Raw genomic sequence first — 23,530 nt, forward strand, 5'->3', positions numbered from 1 at the left:
ACTGCTGGTTGAATTGTCACAGGATACACTTACTGCTGGGTGTATTATCACGATACACTTACTGCTGGTTGAATTGTCACAGAATGCACTTACTGCAGAGTGTATTATCATGATACACTTACTGCTGGTTGAATTGTCACAGGAAACACTTACTGCTGGTTGAATTGTCACAGGATACACTTACTGCTGGTTGAATTGTCACAGGATACACTTACTGCTGGTTGAATTGTCACAGGATACACTTACTGCTGGGTGTATTATCATGATACACTTACTGCTGGGTGTATTATCACGATACACTTACTGCTGGTTGAATTGTCACAGAATGCACTTACTGCTGAGTGTATTATCATGATACACTTACTGCTGGTTGAATTGTCACAGGAAACACTTACTGCTGGTTGAATTGTCACAGGATACACTTACTGCTGGTTGAATTGTCACAGGATACACTTACTGCTGGTTGAATTGTCACAGGATACACTTACTACTGGGTGTATTATCATGATACACTTACTGCTGGTTGAATTGTCACAGAATAAATGTACTACTGGTTGAATTGTCACTAGATATTTATTACAGGGCAATTCCACAGTGACTGACTACATCACTTTGTAACATGGGTCTGCTTATGTACTGCGATGTGTAATATCACAACAAACAAGTTCTTGTACAATAATATTTATTTCATACTGGTTTTCAGAGATGCCCATTACTATTTTGTTACACTACTGTTCCACCATTTGTGGTCCAACATTTAAAGTTAAATTGTGCACAAAGGCAAAATCAAATGTAGAACATGTTACTGAAGAATAGACATTACTCTCTTCCATGCCTAATGTACTGTTATTTGTCAAAATCCACGATTTCGACAAAAAGTTTAAATACGATTTGAATAAATGTGAAGATGTGTAAAAAAAAAAAAAAGTGCATTTTGATTGGCAGTGATTAACAAATTGTTTTAATGGAAAATACTGCTACAACAGTATTTAGAAGGTATGCATGGCTTTCTTGATTAACAGTGTGTAAAAATAAGCCACCCGATTATTGTGATGCCCTCTATACAGAATGTCTTGCTTACACAGTTTGATAACACTGCCTTTACAATGTGGACAAGATTTTCCCTCTATGCTTTGTGGTATAGAAGAACAAAGCTATAGAACATATCTAAGAACTAGATATGATTTTCCCAAATGAATTTTGATGTACAGACTGGTTTTGGAAGGTATTTACATATTTTAATGGTGGCTACCCAAGGCGACTGGTTTTGATTGTTAACTGGACTAAAAAAGAAGAAGAGAAACTGTTGGGGCTTGATTAAAGTAAGGCAACTGATGAAATAAAACATTACTGAAGTTTTAATTATTACACATATGGGATAACCCAGTATGCATCTTCGTTTACACTATTTTACACATATGGGATAACCCAGTATGCATCTTCGTTTACACTATTTTACACATATGGGATAACCCAGTATGCATCTTCGTTTACACTATTCATCTACAAAATATACAAACATTTCAACAGATAAATGGCAACATAATAAATAAATAAATAAATTGGGGGGGGGGGGGAGGGGAATTGACAAGACAATTTGATGACAGATTTTAGTAAAATAATAATCTTATAGCATATTCTGAAATTCTATCAAAATCTGTTTACATTTCATCATTTTATGACAGCAAAATGATTTATAACTATTTTGGCATTTTAATTTTATAATTAATGTTTCATATCAAATCTTCATTGCTGTTGATTTTCTGTCGAAGACTCCACAAAGCTGCAAATCTAATAATAGTTGTTTCAAAAGCAGCCAATTCTTTTTTTACTTTTGCATTTATAACCAGTATTGTTACATTCTATAAAATATTTCATTTTATTACTAAATAGGTTTCTGTCAGATAAAAAATTGATGAATACAATATTAATGTGCATCGTTTGTTTAGTGGGTACAAAAACAACTGCAGATTGTTTTATTTTCTAGAACAAACAAAACCACCTAATTTCTTAATGACAGAAACCACAGTTGATTTTTACAAAATCCAACTTTAAAAAAAAGGTGGAATACAGACATACAAAAAGACAAAATATCAACATATTTAAATATCAAAAACCATCCACCCAAATGTAACAACACAATTACAACATGAATCCACAATCAAGTTTGACTAAAGCCAGTATAAAATGACCGCACCTTCAGACAAGACGGGGTAACATCACTTCAATCCCTAACATAGTCAAATTAATCTCGCCCCATGGCAAAACTACCAGACACCTAAACAGGGTGAGGTAAAATGACCACACAGACCCAATCAGAATGAGATAATTTTTTTTTACCTCAAACCCCCAAACGGGGTACGATAAAAATGACCACCCCCCAAATCAGGGTGAGTTAAGTCAGATCTGAAGCTGCCCTATCATAACATTCATTCTGCTCTGATTAACATGGTACATGTTAACCAGTAACTGTTACAACTAACGTGACATCTCCCCAGACATCTTGGCCACTATCTCTTCAATGTACTGCTTGCATTCCGAGCACCAGTCCACACATTACATTACGATGTCTTTATACGTGTCTGTAGACTTGATAAACCAAATCCTGTTTCACGGTTTTCATTTCCACACGATACAATACAGTTCGAGAAGAGAATGTTGTAACATGATGTTATTTGACAAGTGAACGCTGGTATACGTGGTGTACACAATTCATTGTTCACACGCTTCATTCCTGTTTGATTTCTGGCTCGGACACAGGGGTCGTGGTGGGCTGGGGGGTCTTTTTGTCCTGCCCCGCCCACGGACTCTGCTGCAGGGCGGGAGAGTTCTGGTGTTCCTCCTCTGCACCGTTCGGTTCGTACTGCTGGTTTTCCAGCCGCGTGATCAGTCGCTCGTCTTCGTCCCCAAATTCTCCGCCCATCAGGGTCGGCTCACCCACTACCATCACATCCTGCAGAGATACATGATTATTTTAACACGCTAGTAAACACACAGACTGAAGATGATGATGCAGATTTAGAAACAATGTTTAAACTGTCATTTGTCAAAGTGGCAAATGGTCTTTATATAGATTATGCCTGTTGACAAATCCTATTTGTTAATATAAACAGAAATAAATATTGTTTAAATCAAAGTGGCAAATGCACTTTAAGTTTGATTTGGGGGATGTATTTCATTATTAAATTTACAAAAATTAAAAAGGTGCAGAAATATTAATGAACAAAATGGTCAACACCCATGCTAACTTCAAAATACCACCAATAGGCTAAAACATGGGATATAATTATTTTGCTTGTTAATAATGATTAATCTATTCAACAGTGAATGACATTAGTTTTCCAGAATATACTACCGTACCATCTGATGATCATTTAACTAAAATGCTATCATTATTTTTTGGACATTGGACAAAATTAACATGAGGCAAACAAGACCAAATTCATAAGTAATTAGTGTATTAATAAACATCTTGTTGCTAGTCTTTGATTACCAACTAAATAAAAACATTTCATCAGTGCACCATGGAAAAATGGAACTGTAAGGGAATTAACTCTGTACTGTCCTTGGTTAAATTTTATCTTAGAACTTTTTATTCAATTAACTGGTTAAATGTTCAAACAAGCAATGCTGGAACAATTTGATTACAAGATCACTATCGATGGGATGAAAATGACCTCACCACCTACCCCAGGTACAGACGGCCCAATGTTAAAATCACTACTAATGATGGGATGAAAATGACCTCACCACCTACCCCAGGTACAGACGACCCAATGTTAAAGGCCTGTGGTCCTGGTGAGCGGTTCTTTTTACCACCTCGACCCTCCTGACTGTTCAAAGCGTTACTCCCAGCCGACGCCTTTCGTTTCCGTCTCTTATTTGGAGGTCTTGTTGTTTCTGTAAGTCAGATCACACACATCAAATATGAGAAATAGCAATCCTACCTCAGACCTCACCATCAACAAAATTAAGGGGACTGATTAATAGCTCCCATAACTTAGATTAATGGGAATCATTCAACACTGTATAAATTTACATTATTAGGAGAGCTAAAAATTACTCTCACTGAATTAGGCTCAGAGGAGTGTTGGGGAGCAAGAGTAATATCTAAACGGTAGGCAAGGTCTGATATTACATGTATATATGACAAAAGAAACAAGTCAATACTTCTCATAACAGATATTACATGCATTTAAAAAACAGCCCAATGACACATGATTACAACAGAGGTGAAAAAGCAAGGAAACGGAGAACTTTTCACAGTGTTTTAAATGGAATTAGGTTTATCTGTACGAGCCAGAAAAAACTATCTACCTAGATTTTTATGCAATGTAAAATATTGGAAACAGGAAAAAATTGATCGATATTTACATCAGTGTGTTGAAGCACATACAACATGAATACAAGACAGGGGGAAAAGAAAAGAAGAGAATATCTGGGTAGTGGCACCTCAGTATATTTTGAAGTATAGTTATATGGTGTCTTAAAGGAAACATGTCACGTAAACCATATTTGGCACCAACCATGTACAATTAATTATAAATTGAATCACCTAAAAAAATTTTTTATAAAAAATTAATTACTTAAAATATCTCCATAAAAGAACCCCAGATACGAGCTCTTAGCGGAAATTGCCGATCTTTAATGAGCAGGGCAATCACGAGGTCCCTGACGTCAGAGACGCGTCGCTTGATCTGAAGCCTTACACTTAAAAGCATTAGTCCGTACCACTCATAAAGAATCTAAGACTTGCACAGCTTACCAAAACAATGAGTGTTCGTTCGCAAAACGTTTTGCCGTATCAATATGAGCTGTTAGTAAATGAAGAAAGACACACATTTACTTACAACAGTGATACTGAAGAAAAAACGGATAGCGAGTCGGAGGGTGGAGAAACTGATGGTGCCAGACCAGACCGGTCGACCAATTTACAGCCCGGAGCCCGAAAGTAACCCGGAGACAAAACCAAAACTCGGATGCTAATGCCGAGGTGTATACTGTTCATATTTAGCATAAAGATACACCTCGATATGATGTATTTAAATATGTAAAAAATATAAATGTAGGACAAACATTTTTGGGTTGTTTTTTTTTTAGAAAATATCGCATTTTTTATGTTCGGGCTGTACATAATGAAATCTGTATGCACAGTGTAAACAAACGCTCTAATTTACGACAAGGCGCTTCACTTTCATTAACCTGGCTTGTAAAACAACATAAATGACTTGAGAGTATAATCAACTTTTAAACTAAATATATTTCTATTTGCATCAATAGAACGAAATGGGGTTATAGTATTTTTCTCTCATAAAAAAAAGTAGCATATTATTAGGCCTATTGGTAGGGTGCGTTAGAGTAAAAACGACCACTCACGATACCCAAGTGATAATTTTCTTTTCTTTGGTACTACGTAATTGGTCAGTTTTGTAATTTTAGATGGGAAAGTCTACTCAATCAAGGGTTTTACAGCATTATTTACAGTAATGAAGCAGGGCGGCTGATAATGTCCATTAACATTGTACTATAGTCGCGACAGGTTACGCCACAATACCCTGTAATCTTAAAAAAAAACTACCTGTCACGTATTTTGTACGCATGTCTAGACCGTGGTAATCCTTACCTGGTCGATACCCTGCAATATACACCTGCCAATCAGGAATCACATGTGCAGGCCACGGAAAGAAAGGACCAATTAACTAAAACAACACTCCGATTCTCAAGTCAGCCCGTGGATGAAACATAATAGTTATTTCGACACCGACAGTAGTGGGGTTTTTTGTATTGAACTTCGTGTTGCTTTGGGGCTTCGGGCGATGAGGAACGTTTTTGTAACGTATTCCGCCCGAAGATTAAAAACATTATTTAAAATTATTATTGTTTTCTACACGTTTTTTAAAAACATATTTAAATACATCGTACTGAGATGTATCCTCATGCCAAATCCCATGTTTGTATATGCCATATTTAATTACTTATTGACGTTTCCTTCTTCGGACGGTGAATACAGATTTTTTTATCTGGCCTACAGCCCTAACATGAAAAATCTTTTTTTTTTCAAAAAAATTAATAAATAAAAAATTCTACATTTTTGTTTTAACATATATAAATACATCATGCTGAGGTGTATCTTTGTGCCAAATATGTACAATGTACACCTCAGCATTCGCAACCGAGTACTGTTTTTGTCTCCGGGTAACGTTCGGGCTCCGGGCTGTAATTAGGCGGACACCAAAGTACTATGCGGTGTTGGTGTCCAATCTTTTCTTTTGCGATAAAATACACGCGTCTTTCTTCGGATACAATCCTTTGGAAAACCATAAAAAGACAATCCCGATCGTTTAAACTGTTTATTTTTACACCCGAAGGCCGCGCAGTACGGCACTGTTGGACTGAAAAGATCGTAAGCCCCTTACTCCATATATAAACAGTTAACAACAATGGAAGAGTACAGCGACTCTGACGTCACTTCCCTTTTTTTCCGAACGCTCACGAAGAAATATGCATAAATCGTACTTTGATACTGGTTAGCGTAATTTCTTCATTTTAAGTTAACTACACGTATTTTATTGTTATAAAGTTATTTGTATATTATTTTTATATCATTTTTCTTTTAAAATGAGCTATAATATGGTCTCGTGTCATGTTTCCTTTAACATATGATTTTTTACTTCAACATCTAGTCTTGAAAGTGGGAGGAAACTCGCTGCAACCACATAGGCTACTGGTATCACAGGAACACATACACCACAACTTTTGATATATATATACCATTTGTCGGGTACTAATAGGGATGTTTTGTCGTTCAGATTCAAAGTAATTACAAGGCTTTTGTAAAAGTCTGCGTTGCTAAGTAACAGCAAGAGTACTCACTGGAGTCCATTGTGTATGCCGTGTTTAGTGACTGGTGTTGCTAGGTAACAACAGAAGTACGTAAACAATGCTTGCCTTTACCTGGCGGCGCCACCATTCTCTGCCACTTCTGGAAGAGCGTCGTCTTGAGACAGTCACGCGGGTTCAGACCGTATGCCTTGTGGCGCGACATCAGCTCTTGCATCGGCTCCAAGATGACACACAGCTGAAATAAAGCACACGAAAAATATTCCACTTTCTCTGTATTCATCAAATATTTCAATGAAAACCTTTTTTTTTATTAGTATCATTTAAATAGCACAGCTTTTCTATGCATATTTATTTTTAAAGAGATTAACACATTAATAATTCTTGTCAAGGCCAACAAAAACCCCACCAAAAAAACCCCTACCAAACAAATAAAACTGAAGGAAAGCAAAAAGTCCTCTTGTCTTGGGAAAGACTATGTAATTAGCCTTTTCAATCATTCAGATCACTGGCGCTGCCTAAATGGGGCCATGGGCTGTCCCCCCAATCACACCTCTCCCCCCCCCTCCCACTTTACATTTGCTTGTCGCCTGATAACATGACTCTCAGATAATGTGGGTGCACCCTTCCAATATGCCAATGATTCAGGTTACATACCCGTAGAAAGTTGAGCGTGTAGTTTGTCAGTCCCTGCCTTGTGATGTTCTTTGAAAGCTGTTCCACCATTGCTGGATCTTGCTGCAAACAGAAGATAGTTGTTGTGTAAAGCTCTGTATAGTAAGTAACCAGGGTTGAAGCTTTCAACAAACTGACATTTGCAAATTTAAGTTGAATTTAGAGAATATACTGCATTATTAATTTGCTAAAAAGTTCATTTGAAAACTGTCGGATTAGATAACTGAATCTTAAATGTGGCTGCTGATTTTTTAACCAAATTCACCAAATTACTAATAATTGTTTGGTCCAAGTTAAACCCTGAGTAACTCAGGTATCATACAACTCATTGTTTAAATACATATCCATCTTGCTTTTGCTTGTTAGATGTTTTAAAACAACTCATAGGATAAACGGTATCCAACAGCTACTCATGTAGCATTCTCTCTTTATTACCCATATATTGAATAATATCTTGGTACATATGGGACATAACACTTTGATAAGATCACCATATATTTAATAATATCTTGGTACATATGGGACATAACACTTTGATAACATCACCGATTGGCGCACTACGACCCGACATGAACGTCAACCAAACGAGTTGAGTTACATAAATTTAGATAAATTATGGGTAATAAATAGGATATTAAACTCGCTACCATTTCGTATCATGATTATGTCCCTTTTGAAATAATTTTCATTGTTAGTCGCTAAAGCTCTTGACAACTGAAAATTATTTCACTTGGGATATAACATGATACAATCCAATTACACACATGTACTTAAAAATATGTCATATTTTTGTAAACACTGTATCGGATTAGATGGTACAAACAGCCCACTTACAAATACATGTATTAACACATCTCTCTTATATTTTGGGTAGTGATGGGAATTAGATCAAACTTTTTGTATTAAGCATAATTATTAAATGGCCTTTTTATTCGGGGGACTTAAATCTATTTGCTATCCTGTGCCAAACACTTTGGAAATATAGTTGTTTGTTGTTGTTTTTAAAACTAATAAAGAATAAATAAGTAAGAGATAAATAAATTCTTCAACCACTACTGGGGAAAACAGAAATTAATAATTATATAAACAATATTTTGAACAGCGTTTCATGTCCTTGCATGTCTTTGTATTGAATAAATATTTTGTTGTCAAACTTTGAACAAAGAATAAATGTAAATGTATTCATTCATTATTCCCCAAGGAATATGAAACTAAGGGAAATCACTCTGTACAGGACTCAGTCATGAAATGTGTACAAATGTTTGACAAACCTGGCTAATAAGAACATCACTAGTTTTGAGGAATGTTGTTTTATGTGTGAAAAGCTTTCAAACCTGCATTGCAATGACACTGCGTGGAATCAGCTCTCGATGCTGGCGGATGGCAAAATGCCAAGATCGTATTCTCATCAGATCATCAAATGTGAACTCCAAAATCAACCTCCCTTCAGTGATTACCTACAATTATTACAATAAAATAATATTTATCACCCATGAGGAACATATATATATATATATATATATATTACAAGAAACGTGATAATGAACTCCACAAATCAATGTCCTTTGTAACAAAATTTACAATGCAATAAAATTAAAAGAATAAAATGTTGAAACTGCATTATAAAAAAGAAGTGTAAAGTAACCATATTCCAATATACCTCACACCGTGTAATATTATCTATGTCTTGTTTAATTTTAATCATCCACTATTCATTTGTTGAATCTCACCAAATAAACAGTATATTAAATCAGTTTGTCAGAGTTAGATGTAATAAAATCACACAGCAATTTCCAATGTACATATGATATTGATTTAAAAACGTTAGATTGGCTGTTCCATGACGATGACCCCGAACACCAAAGCCATACTATCCAATGAAATATTTACAAACAAAATTAACTGCTCTATAACGTATCAGATGACTCTGAACTGACTGTACATGCTAATTGGAGGTTGTCGATGTCAAGAAAAATGTTGTGTGGTCTTTGTAGTTTGCTACTATGCCCTCCCAATACATTCCATGCTGTATATGTATCATTTCTTGTCCCATAGCACTGTTTCACTGATCTTGTCAAACAAAAAGTGTAAAAACTAACAACAGAATCCCCCACACATGCGCTTGTGTCATGATTTAGTTACCTGTTTATCACTGTGTATTAGCTGTATCTGTGCCCGACTTCCATTGGTACTTACATTAGTAAACATGGGTTTCCCATGCTGTGTGATCATCATTGCTAGATCACAGTCCAGTGTGATTGTGGTGTTGTGGAATGATTCTTTCGGGTGTTTGAGTACGTAATACAGATCTGTGACACCGCCCTCAAATATACTACGGAAATACCGAGGGATAAGCGTTCTTCCAATTGCTGAAAATGGAAATTAATAAACATATCAAGTGTTGAGCATGATACAAATTTTCTCTCACATAACTGTAATAAGAATTAACAAGAATTACAAGGCCATAAATCTTGAGAGATCTTGATAGATCTGTAACAGTACATGATAAAGCTATATACAAAATTTCATCTTGATATCTTCAGGTATTACTCCACCACCCACTCCCCTCCCCCCCCCCCCCCCCCCTAAAAAAATCAACTTCAAGTGTCATTATTCTGTCAAAAAATTGGTAAATCATCATGCAAGTCAAACTTGATCTGTAAGAGTACACAATATACAAGATTTCAGCTCAAAGCATTGTAAAAAGAAAAAAATCCATGCGTAAATCTATATGAGAGACTAATAAACTAATTTCAAGATTCTTAAATGTTTTTTTACATATTACTTTTCATTCTAATTGTTAACTTATGAAAATATTATTTACTAAAAGTGTTTTCTTCTAAATATGTTAGGGCAAGATGTAGGCTTTATGAGGGATTAAAGAAAAGATACACTGCTCATGGAAGAAGAGAGAAAATGAAATTCTTCCAAAACTTCATTCAATCATTCATTTCAATTGCCACAAATTTTGTGGTCTTTGATAGTAGGTACTGCTTGTTATGAATCAAGTGGATAACAACAGTACTGCCTCTACCAGGACCAAAAAAATTTCATATCTCTGTGAAAAATGGACAAATCACCATGAATGTCAAACTTGATCTGTAACAGTACATTGAAGTCATACACAAAATGTCAGCTCAGTATCTTACAGAATGCAAAAAAAAAATTGTATGTGGGACAGATGGACGGATGTACAGATAGACAGAAGGATGGAGGGGAAATCTAGTCCCCTCCGGTTGGACTGGTAGCTTAAGGGACTAATAAAACTACATTTATGGAATTATTTCCGCTTAATACTCACTGTATCGCTTGGGGCCATCTTCAAGACAAAAGGTCAAGGTCAACTGAGCATCATCTTCAAAAAATTCAGTTGCAAAGGCATCCCACCAAAGATTATCACTTTCCTGAAATGAATCATAATATACTGAACATTTAACGATCAAAATAATGATAATACTCTTCTCACATCAATGGCAACACTACCCTTGACCATAGCTAGTGGAGGGGATGGGGAGGATTGGGGTTGGGATACTTCCAGACCATAAATTCTTAACTAAATCTTTTTTATAGTAACTATGATAATACAGTAACAACACTGATTTGGAGAAGGGGTTGGGGTTGGGTTTTAGGGTGGGTTTTTTTATAGCATTTTGTTGTTGTTGTTTTTTGTTTTGTTCCAAAACCATGAATTTAAAAACAGAAAACAAGTAATTCCTTTCAATACATTCTAACCCATGGATAGACAGATAGATAGATACCGGTATATCCGGCATAAATTGCTTTTGAAAATGAGACATAAAACAAGAGAGACCCAAACAAGAACAGACTAACATTTTACACTATGTCAGCAGTAGTCAGTCTGCAGCCCGAGGCCACATGCGACTTTTTAGCACCCAAAGTGCAGCACCTGACGTTAATACAGAAAATAATATCTTGATCCTGTGATTACCAGCAGGTCGTACAAAATGCCTAAAATGTCCAACTAACTTACATGAAAAGAGCTTAATAATTCACTGACATCTCTATCAAAAACACTTTACATGATTTCAGCTCATACTAGTATATGTCAATGGATGAATACTGAAAAATTGGCCGACATATTAACTACAAGAATTCTGTGGTATTAAACACTGCCTCGCCTACATAGAGATTATTATACAAGCTTATGTGTCATACTGATTTTATGTAACGTGTATTGCTGAGAGATAGCAACAGTAATGCATAAATCCTGACACAAGTTTCGTAAAATCAGTACGACACACACGCGGATGTAAATAATTTCTTTATTATCCATATTATTATTGTTATTTTAAATTAATAACAAGGGTCATTTCAAAATGTTTCATCCATTACTAGGAGACAACGAATTGCCATTGTATTAATAATTTAACATGCTAAGTCTGGGCTAGGACTGTGGAAGCAACATCATGTTATGACATCACTTCCCAAAATTACATCATTACACTTGTTATTACACATGTAGTCTGTATGATTTTTATTAACTCATTTATGTTGAACCATATGCATGATAACAAACTTTTTCATTGCACATGATAATATAAACCAAGTTTCACTGACCTAGTACTTACAGTAAATGAATGAGAAACTGATCTAAATGCAAACTTTGAGGCAAAAGTTAGCGGTGCTGTCAGAAAAATAATGCCTATATCTAGGCAAGACAATGCGATTTAGGTTTACTTCAACACTTTTGCTGTGGCTAATTTTGGTTAGTAATAGTATAAAATTAAAACCATTTTTACGTTGTGACCCTTTCCCAATGGCACTAATATTCTACCTTCTTTTCACAATAAGAGGTTCTCTTCTATTTGTGAGCTAGAGTTGGCTAATAAACAGAAATTATCAATAATGTCAAGCAAACATTTGTTTCTAAGCAATCCACAATGGGCTGTATCCAGTGTAAATTAACTGGTGATGCAGTTAAAACGACTTTCAAAAGTTAATGTTTGTTTTGTTTAACATCACCACTTAATCATCAGCTGTTGGATGTCAAACTCACTACATGTTTCCATTAGCAGCAATGAATCTTTTATATGCACTTTTCCAACAGGACAGCACATACCATAACCCTTGGGCACTAGTTGGGATGAGGTTCTATCCTACAGTCTAAAGCACTTTTTCACTCCATAACTAATGTAACAAAAAACATGGTATGTACTATCCTGTCTGTAGGATGGTCCAAACAAAAAATCCCTTGGTGCTAATCAAAAGGAGTAGCCCACAGCATGGTGACAGAGATATTTTTTCTCATTATCCATATGGTCCGTAACTACATATTGTCCGATACCATATATAAACAGTACATAAAAAATATGTTGGGTGCACTGTGAAATAGGACACTTTGTTTTCACATAATTTTCTGAAGGAGGTACAAGTTAAACCCTTACACACCCACCATCCCCCTCCCCACCAGTTAACGAAATGAAGTTTTTATTTTATTAATAATACATGTGGGTATACAATAATCAAGTAGCTGTTATTCACATAACATGTACATAGCCCTAAACAATACAGGTTTTTTTAATGAAAGTATATAATTGGGTTAAAACACATGCAGTCAGCATAAGCAAGCGATCTTCCTCTCCTCTCGGGCTAATCCGACCTGATTTGCTCTAGCGCACATAAATAATAAACATTATTCCACAGGAATTGCTGTCGACTTGAAAATCCTGTCAACAAATATACATACCCTAGAAGAAATATGTAACCCTATTTTAAAGTTATATGGATCAGTTGTACAAATAATAACATATTGGTAAATGTAGTTATTAAGTCATATCCCTGTCAACATCAGGACTGCTGTACTTAGCTTAAAATACTCATGGGGCAGTATTCCCCCCCTCCATCCCATTTTTCTTTTTAATCAGGAAAATAAAATGTTCTCTAACACTAAAAAGATAACATTTTTGTTATTTTTCCCCCAGGTACTAGTGATGTTTCAGTGATAGATTATAATCGAAAACTGATCAGTTTGGCTCTATGAATGTGACGATCGGTTAAAAAAATCCATAATCGATTGTGTGGGAAAATGTCAACTTTAATCATTCCACCAGTTCAGATGATAGAATTGCAGGGCTCAAATTTAACGGCGGCTTTGCTTTGCTCCATTGTTCAGTCAAGTTATTTTAACACCAAACTCCGTGGTCGGTTTGGGATCGATCAGTGCCAGTGCACCACGACTGGTACATCAAAGGCTGTGGTATGTGCTATCCTGTCGATGGGATGGTGCATATAAAAGACCTCTTGCTGCTAATCGAAAAGAATAGCTCATGAAGTGGCGACAGCGGGTTTCCTCTCTCAATATATGTGTGGTCCTTAGCCATATAACCGTAAATAAAATGTGTTGAGTGCATCGTTAAATAAAACATTTTCTTTTTTAACACTGACATTAACTACAGGGCTCACCCTGTCCATTGCCAAATTAGACATTTATTAATTTTTATACAAAGTGGTTACAACATTTAGGATTTGGCTAATAAAATTTCCTCTAAAGTAGTATAATTTTCAAGGAAATACTCTACATACAGTAGAATCTCTTTGGGTTGAACTCGGAAGGTTTGAATATACTGCAATGCTCGAACCAAAAACGAAGTCCCCAGTCACACTTACCCGATGTTTCAATCAAATAGTTAGGTCAAACTACCTGTTGGGTTGAACACTTTGTTGGGCACCGACAGGGTTCGAGCCAATGCGATTCAATTGTACATGAAAGTTGGCTAAACCAAAATTCTTTCCAGTGTGAGCACTGAACTAGTGGGTGGGAATAATGGTAATGCTGCCACTAAGTCACTCCAGGTATCTTCAGTCAGTCTACATATGATTAATAATCTAAACAAAATAAAACTGCATTCCCAGTATCAAGTATCATAGTAACAGCCCTCGCAATATATAGTCCGTTACACAGGGAACACCTTTTTTCATGCTATGGAATTCACTACAAGTTATTTATTTCTGAGCAGATTGTTTTCTAAATTGGATATAAAATTAGTATTTTTTTTAGTTTTTCCTTTTACTTTTTTTATGTCAAACAAAACTGAAATTATTTACAAAAAACATTTTTGTAAGAAGATTTGACAGTCTTTAAGTCGGCATTCAACATCATTGATTGCGTAAAGTTGAAATAAAATGAACGTTAGTATTTCTAATCGTTGGATGAGTTGGGGGTTTTTTTGGTGGTTTTTTGTGAAACAAATTCAATGAAAGTCTTGATGAGACATTTTGACATGATCAAAACATCCAATGATAAATGCTTTCTGATTACAATGCAAATTATATTTTAGTCAAATATGTTGTGACCTACCCATAAAACATAACTGAGTATTGTGAAGACATTAGCATTTTAAATAAATACATATGCTGAGGCAAAGTGTAATTCAGCTGAAGCAAACTTAAGTTTGCCTCAGCTTTGTTTTTGCCAATGTACAATTTTCGGAATTGCAAGGGGTCTTAGTAAAAGATCTAATGGGGAGAAGCTCAACAAATGTCTCATGATGACTCTGAGTACCAGTCATTTGGTTTCAGAGATCTCAAGCTCTCCATTAGGTCTTAAAAAAAGATGGAGAATGAAATCTTAAAGTTCAGTTTTAAGATGCTGCCTGTAACCCCCTCTTCCCCCCCCCCCCCCCCCACCACAGACCCACACCCAAATCCCCAACCCCCCGAGGAGACGTCTCGGCAGGACAACACAGGGAGTGGCGTCTTGCGATGTAAACTGTCGAGGCAGAGAGTGAGGATCAATAAAATGGTCAGTACAGTTTGTATTGATTGACGATCAACCTGCGGTGACAACTCACTACTGACGTTGTCTTGTTGCGGGCTACATATTGATTTTATCACTTTCAATATGCGAACGTAGCAAAATGTAGTAAACTAAATTCAAACGTCAATAACACGTTTTTGAGAGACAAGACATTTTGGCGACCGTGACAAGGGTTGAAGGTGAAACAACAAATGGTCCCAAAACCAACACAATGCAAATCAGTTCAAGCACTGGACAGATTGAATTTTATCCTAAAGAGTTTCCATGGAAACTGGACTCAATCTGACATCACTTAGTGAAGGGTCACGTAGCATTCGACAGTCCCTCAAAGATGAGTAGCCAATCATGGAGTGAGGTGGTTAAAACAATAAACGAATGCAAATTTACCTACTGGTGTAGTCTTTGTTTAACATCTGCACCAATGCTAAGTCAGTAGTTAATAAAACAAACAGATGCAGATTTACCTAAGTCTTTGAATGTGAATCGAAGTTTAACATCTGCACCAATGCTAAGTCAGGTAGGCCAACAAGTAGATAAAACAATAACTGGATGCAGACTTACCTAAATGTTTAGCTTGTGAAGTTTAAGAGCTACATCAACAAATAAAAAGAAAGGAATGTCAAGGCACACCACCTCAGTACATTTTTAAACTATGGCCATCTGTTCTCTAACAGTTATTTCCACACTTCTTGTGAGATAGAAAAAAAATCTATTGCTGTTACGTCTACCAAACAAGAATTATGCATAATTCAATTGTCTCACCTACCATAAAATCTTTCAGTGCACCGTCATGAACATCCACATATGCAACTATAGATCAAGTTTTAATGACCTTGGACTTATGTTTGTAAGAAACTGATCTAAACGTGAAACTTTAATGTTCAATTGTAATGCAAAAGTTAATGCCACCATTGGAAAAATAATACCTATGTCTTACTTCGTTACTTCCTAAAGGCGAGGCAAAAACATAGCAAGCAATCTTTTATATATTTATTTTTCTAATAAACAGGTCTGTATATACAATGGTCTTTAATGTACCAGTCAATATCTATCAATACTAAATAAAGCAGTTCAAAAACAAAAACAAATGTTGATTACTTTATACCCAGATGGGACGTGGATATGAACATTACATACAAAGAACACATAAGATAGTAAAAGGGTGCTTGACAGTTTCCAATCCTTCTGATCACGTCTCCTATTTTGATCTGCACCGCTGACCACTGTTTGCACTTAACTGATGCCACATAACAAACTTTTTGTGCTCATGTTCAGTTAACTACCATATGTGTATATATACACATTGTGCTAAATAATGAGTACAAAGGTGAACTCCACAATAAAAGCCAATATAGGCATGACCACCTTTGTGATCATATGACTTAAAACAAAATGGGTTACATATATGGTGTCCAGGTATACAGCCTAATAAGGGCTGGATATATGCACAGTGGTAGAATTATTTTGGGAATGCCCAATGTAAGGCCACTACACCCTGTCCAAACTTTCCCGTGCTGGGACGAACTGTAAATGTTCTCATGCTAAGCATGAGTTTCATAGCTATATTAAAAAAATTATAATTAAAACTATTACCAAAGGCAAAAAGCCTTTGGTAATAGTTTTAATTATAATTTTAATTTTAATTTTAATTTTAAATTTAATTATAAATGTTAATATACTTATTAATCACAACATTTGTTGTTGGTATTATTCCATACAAAACATAGATAACACCTGAATGAAACTTTACTGTACTAGGATGTTTTACTGTCCGGTTCTGATGTCATACAGTGTAAACTGTCAATGTGATACTGTACGAAAACACAAACAAAAAACAAAACAAAACAAACTAATTATATCTCTGTACCTGCTTATAGTTATAACACATTTAATCTGAGTCTCAAGACTTGAGCGAAGTCCCCACACTTTTAAGTACATACTAATATTTCTAAGCTGAGACTTAATTAAAGTCTAAGTTCAGAAATAATTTGTAAAGTTTATATGCATGTATGGGACCTTCAACCAGTGAATCAATTACAGTAACATACTCTTATAATGAACTGGAAGGGACCATGATAGTTTGTTATAGCAGTAGTTCATTGTACATATTTGCATTAAGTTAATTATAAGGGAAATAAAATGGGACTTTACGATCAGTTTGTTCTATGCAGTAGTTTGTTCTAAGCATGTTCATTGTAAGTGTACTTTACTGTAAATATAATTTGTATTTTACTTCTTATAATTTAATTCTCTACAATCACGAGTACATTCAATTAATTTTTATCTTTCTTGGTTCACAGACATGTCCAATGAAAGAATATAGTCATACGTATGCAGTGGCGTAGGAAGGTGCCAAAAAGTGGATGGAACACACACACACGCACACATATATACTTTTTTTTAAAAAGGTAGGGGAACTCTAAAAGAACTTACAATTGCCAAAATTGTAAGGTATATAAGCTGTGGGAATGGTGATATGATAATAGTGAATTAATTGGGCAAACATTACAACCGGTACTTCAGTATTACAGTGGGTTTTATGACCACCAAAGATCTTGAAGGACGATTCGAGTCAGAAGTGAAATTTGAAAGTTGACAGGGTTTTTTTATATCAGTAAATCACAAATTCAAACAATAAAAATTACTGAAAACAAAATAATAACAAGTAAACAACTGTATGATCAACAGAATGAGAATGACTGACAGAAATAATGTTCCATAGTGATTAATCGACCTTCCTGGAAATGGTCAAAATCGAGAATGACACCCCAAGCACATGTACGGGGCAACTGCGTGATGCAGATGCAAACTATAGAATGTGTTTCGGTGTGTTGATAAACAGACCTGAATGTTCTTTACTAGGATGTCTGTGATCAAAATGTATGTTTGGTCTAATAGTTGATATTAACATTCCCCTACTTTTTTTAAGAGTATATATATATATATATAAAAACCATCGCTGCTGCTACTGGATCAAGTAAAGTGAGGGGGACACATCCCCCCCCCCTTGCCCCCCCCACTGGTATGTATATGACAATGTATATATTTTATATTATATATACGCTAGTTATGTATATTTCAGTGACATTACAGCAAAATAGGTTACTTTAAACATGTAATAGTTATACACCTCACATTCGGTGGAGTTAATTAATGAACCACTATATTTATGGAACATTTGGTGAATACATTAGAAAGTAGTAAATAATGAAATGAAAATAATGTGGAGTCATTGTGAACCAGACGTCATATTATAAAAAATACAAAAATACACAGGAATAACCTGTGATATCCAAACAGATAGTCAATGTTATAAAGGTTGTGCATGTCAAGGTCACAGTGACACAATGAAATAAAACTCTATAATTATTGTAGGCCATTGAGGAACTTTGGTAAAACACGCTTGCTTAGGAATAAAAAGTTCATAATTGTATTACTACAGAGTTGTACACTTTAAAATTCAATTATCTCAAAATACCAACAGTGTGACATCGTAGGTTATTCCTGTATATGACAGTGCACTTGGTTTAGCCAGATTTTGACTCCAGTTTGAAACCATACAAACTTATTTTCAAGTATATCTATAAATAATTTTTCTTCTTACATTTACCGTTAGGTTAGACTACAACACATGGTGAAATAAATAATACATATTCTATTGATTCGATGTCTTTAGTTGACACACTGTTGGAAGTATTTGATTTTTACAAATGTATGAGTGGGAGTTTTTTGTCAGAAAGGCAATACACTGAAAATATTTTATTTAGCTTGATTAAAAACTATTTAGTTTGAACATCAGCAGCTTTGTTGAATTCTAAAAGAGACTCTCCTGGGTTTGCTGCAATTATTAATACTTTTTAATGACTAATTATACATTAAATATAGCTTTCTGTGTAACATATTAGTGGCTGTATATAAAATGTGTTTCTGGTCATCCTAGTATTAGTGCTACATTATATATATATATATATATATATATATATATATATATATATATATATATATATATATATATATATATAAAGAACTTCACATATGTTGTTTTTGCAATATATACGAAGTGAAAACAACTTATGTGAAGTTCTGTATTTATTACGTACCTTCTTTTATTTTTTACAAAAAAAAAGTTTTTAATTTAACGTCATAACGACACTTTCTTAAATATATGATCAATACTCCTTTAATGGATTTACTTAACGTTAAGAATCATACTCTGCAGTAGCCTTGTGTAATGTTTTAAATACACTGTGTGACATAATTTGTAAATCATATATGACATCAGTAACTAAAAGACGCAAACTCCAGTAAAAATAAAAAGGGAATTCACCATTTAAAAGGTCCAGTCCAGATCGCACATATGTGTGATACAAGATAAATTTATTACACGGTTTGAAAATATCTTTTTTACTATAGTAAGATTGAATAGGTATGTAATAACTATAGTTATATTATATAATATGAAATATAAGCACAGCACCCCAGGGTTTTTGTTTAGAAGTACCTGTGAGTAACACACGGTTGAGATTTAACACTTTTTGGGCATAATGTAACAACTAACTTTACATCTAACTTATGCCTTGTTAAGAGTGAGGAAAGACATTTTGCACCTGTGAAAGTCAACTGTCCATTGATATCTCGAATACAATTCACGAGCATGTGAACAAACACCATAATACACATAGTTCAGATGCAAAATTTGAAACAGTGCTGACTACAGCTGACAACCCACTTTGTTAGGAGGTGGTGGGTGTGTTTGTCTTCGTCTACACAACCCATCTGCCATCATGATGTGAGAAAGTAACACTGCCATGTACTTAATTTAAAGTTACCTTGCAAACCCCACAAATTATCTTGGCAATGAACTCTGAAGGAATTTGACACTTTCCCAGGGTTTTGTTGATAAAATTGTAACCTCTTTCTCTTGGTATTGCTTTATCAGTCTTTTCTCACAAAAATCAGCTCAGTTTTGTGAATGTGGTTGCATGCTTTTTTCAGGTCTAGTGGAAAACAGTCTTAATAGTTAATTAAATTAGTCAACTGTTTATTGCTTGCACTGTTCACTTGGTTAACAGTCTGTTCTATGAGTTTATGGTTTGCACTACGATAGCATCTACTTTTACCGGTTTACGGTTTGTACTGTAGGCATTAGCAGCTACCTGTATGAGTTTATGGTTTGCACTAAGATAGCATCTACTTTTACTGGTTTACGGTTTGTACTGTAGGCATTAACAGCTACCTGTATGAGTTTATGGTTTGCACTAAGATAGCATCTACTTGTACCGGTTTACGGTTTGTACTGTAGGCATTAACAGCTACCTATATGAGTTTATGGTTTGCACTAAGATAGCATCTACTTGTACCGGTTTACGGTTTGTACAGTAGGCATTAGCAGCTACCTGTATGAGTTTATGGTTTGCACTAAGATAGCACCTACTTGTACCGGTTTACGGTTTGTACTGTAGGCATTAGCAGCTACCTGTATGAGCTTATGGTTTGCACTAAGATAGCACCTACTTGTACCGGTTTACGGTTTGTACTGTAGGCATTAGCAGCTACCTGTATGAGTTTATGGTTTGCACTAAGATAGCACCTACTTGTACCGGTTTATGGTTTGTACTGTAGGCATTAACAGCTACCTGTATGAGTTTATGGTTTGCACTAAGATGGCATCTACTTGTACCGGTTTATGGTTTGTACTGTAGGCATTAACAGCTACCTGTATGAGTTTATGGTTTGCACTAAGATGGCATCTACTTGTACTGGTTTACAGTTTGTACTGTAGGCATTAACAGCTACCTATATGATTTTATGGTTTGCACTATGAATGTTAACAGGTACTAGCCTGAGTTTATGGTTTGTACTATGAATGTTAACAAGTACTAGCCTGAGTTTATGGTTTGTACTGTGAATGTTAACAGGTACTAGCCTGAGTTTATGGTTTGTACTGTGAATGCTCTGTTAACATCTAGCTGTACAAATTTAGGGTTTGTACTGTGAATGTTAACAGGTACTAGTACTTACAAGTTTATAATTTTTACTATTGTTAATAGCAAGTTGTACAGTTTTATGATTTGCATTGTGATTGTTAACAGCTACCTGTATGTGTTTATGGTATGTACTATGGATGTTAGCAGCTACAGTTAAGTACACCAATAACAAACATGCTTAGAACGAGCTGATCGCATAGTCCTGTTTTATCTACCTACATATTAATGACCAACTTATGCAAATGTGTACAACAAACTACTTCTATAATGAACTATCATGGTCCCTAGCAGTTCGTTATAAGAGTTCTTTACTGTAGTTGTATTGTAGGGTTTGTACTGTGAATGTTAGCAACTATTTGTACAAGTTTTGGGTTTGTACTGTGAATGTTAACAGCTGCATGTACAAGTTTAGGGTTTGTACTGTGAATGTTAACAGCTGCCTGTACAAGTTTAGGGTTTGTACTGTGAATGTTAACAGCTGCCTGTACAAGTTTAGGGTTTGTACTGTGAATGTTAACAGCTGCTTGTACAAGTTTAGGGTTTGTACTGTGAATGTTAGCAGCTGCTTGTACAAGTTTAGGGTTTGTACTGTGAATGTTAACAGCTGCTTGTACAAGTTTAGGGTTTGTACTGTGAATGTTAGCAGCTACTTGTACAAGTTTAGGGTTTGTACTGTGAATGTTAACAGCTGCTTGTACAAGTTTAGGGTTTGTACTGTGAATGTTAGCAGCTGCTTGTACAAGTTTAGGGTTTGTACTGTGAATGTTAGCAGCTACTTGTACAAGTTTAGGGTTTGTACTGTGAATGTTAGCAGCTACTTGTACAAGTTTAGGGTTTGTACTGTGAATGTTAACAGCTGCTTGTACAAGTTTAGGGTTTGTACTGTGAATGTTAGCAGCTGCTTGTACAAGTTTAGGGTTTGTACTGTGAATGTTAGCAGCTACTTGTACAAGTTTAGGGTTTGTACTGTGAATGTTAGCAGCTGCTTGTACAAGTTTAGGGTTTGTACTGTGAATGTTAGCAGATATATGTACACCATAATAGTGAGCACTAACAGTTGGATGTATGCGTTCATGGTTTGCACTTGTATTAGTTACACTGTTTTTTCAGGTCTAGAAGAAACAATTGGCCAATTGTAGGAGTGTATGATCTGCAATGCGAATATGATTTTGTCCTTATATTTGATGTCTAGTTAAATGTGTTTTTAGTCTGCACTGTGGATGCATTCAGATCTAAGTTTCTCTACTGTTCACCTTAAGGTCTTTAGAACCAGACACTAATCTAGCTGGCGAAATGGCTCATAAATTTTATTACCAGAAGTAGTAGTACATGTATATGATAACGAAATATTATGTTCGAACCGAGTGTATAATTTGGAAACCTTTCGGAATGAACAAGAAACATGGTGAAACATTACAAAATGTACCAGATAAATGTTTATTTTGTCCGTTTTAATCAAATTTCTCCCCTTTCTCCCGGGAAGGGAGAAGTAACCTTTCCTACTTTTTAATTTCAGATTAGGGTCTGCTAGCAAAAGTTAAAGTTTGTTTTATTTAATAACACCACTAGAGCACAATGATTTATTAATCATTGGCTATTGGATGTCAAACATTTGGTAATTCTGACACAGTTTTCCATTAGTAGCAAGGGATCTTTTATATCCACTATACCAGTCAGGATACCACATACCACAGCCTTTGATATACCAGTTGTGGTGCAAAAGAAAGAAATGTTTTATTTAACGACGCACTCAACATATTATTTTACGGTTATATGGCATCAGACATATGGTTAAGAACCACAGAGATTTTGAGAGGAAACCCGCTGTCGCCACTACATGGCCTACTCTTCCGATTAGCAGCAAGGGATCTTTTATTTGCGCTTCTCACAGGCAGGATAGCACAAACCATGGCCTTTGTTGAACCAGTTATGGATCACTTGTCGGTGCAAGTGGTTTACACCTATCCATTGAGCCTTGCGGAGCACTCACTCAGGGTTTGGAGTCGGTATCTGGATTAAAAATCCCATGCCTCGACTGGGATCCGAACCCAGTACCTACCAGCCTGTAGACCGATGGCCTACCATGACGCCACTGAGGCCGGTCAGTTGTGGTGCACTGCCTGGAACAAGAAATAACCCAATGGGCCTATCGACAGGGACTGACCACACATTAGGTGAGCGCTTTACCACTGGGGCATGTCCCGCCCCAGCCTGCTAACAAAACAAGTGATGTTACACCAACACATTTTTA

The 23,530-nt window shown here is 35.5% G+C and overlaps 1 protein-coding gene across 3 annotated transcripts in view; it reads right to left on the reverse strand.

The window, feature by feature from the left end:
• Nucleotides 1-668: 668 nt before the first annotated feature.
• The window catches only part of LOC121382822 (LIM domain-binding protein 2-like), a 53,049-nt gene continuing 30,187 nt past the window's right edge, over nucleotides 669-23,530 (reverse strand). For 2 of the 3 annotated variants that reach the window (XM_041512446.1, XM_041512444.1), the window contains exons 4-10: nucleotides 10,817-10,919; nucleotides 9,712-9,884; nucleotides 8,850-8,972; nucleotides 7,498-7,578; nucleotides 6,949-7,078; nucleotides 3,758-3,900; nucleotides 669-2,953 (exon numbers count right to left, since the gene is read on the reverse strand). In XM_041512446.1, the coding sequence (XP_041368380.1) occupies nucleotides 2,729-2,953; nucleotides 3,758-3,900; nucleotides 6,949-7,078; nucleotides 7,498-7,578; nucleotides 8,850-8,972; nucleotides 9,712-9,884; nucleotides 10,817-10,919 (978 nt within the window). In that variant the 3' untranslated portion in view covers nucleotides 669-2,728. The remainder of the gene's footprint in view (nucleotides 2,954-3,757; nucleotides 3,901-6,948; nucleotides 7,079-7,497; nucleotides 7,579-8,849; nucleotides 8,973-9,711; nucleotides 9,885-10,816; nucleotides 10,920-23,530) is intronic. The other variant, XM_041512447.1, reaches the window with a different exon arrangement.

Source organism: Gigantopelta aegis, chromosome 10 (genome assembly GCF_016097555.1).
Source record: "Gigantopelta aegis isolate Gae_Host chromosome 10, Gae_host_genome, whole genome shotgun sequence".
NCBI lineage: Eukaryota > Metazoa > Mollusca > Gastropoda > Neomphalida > Peltospiridae > Gigantopelta > Gigantopelta aegis.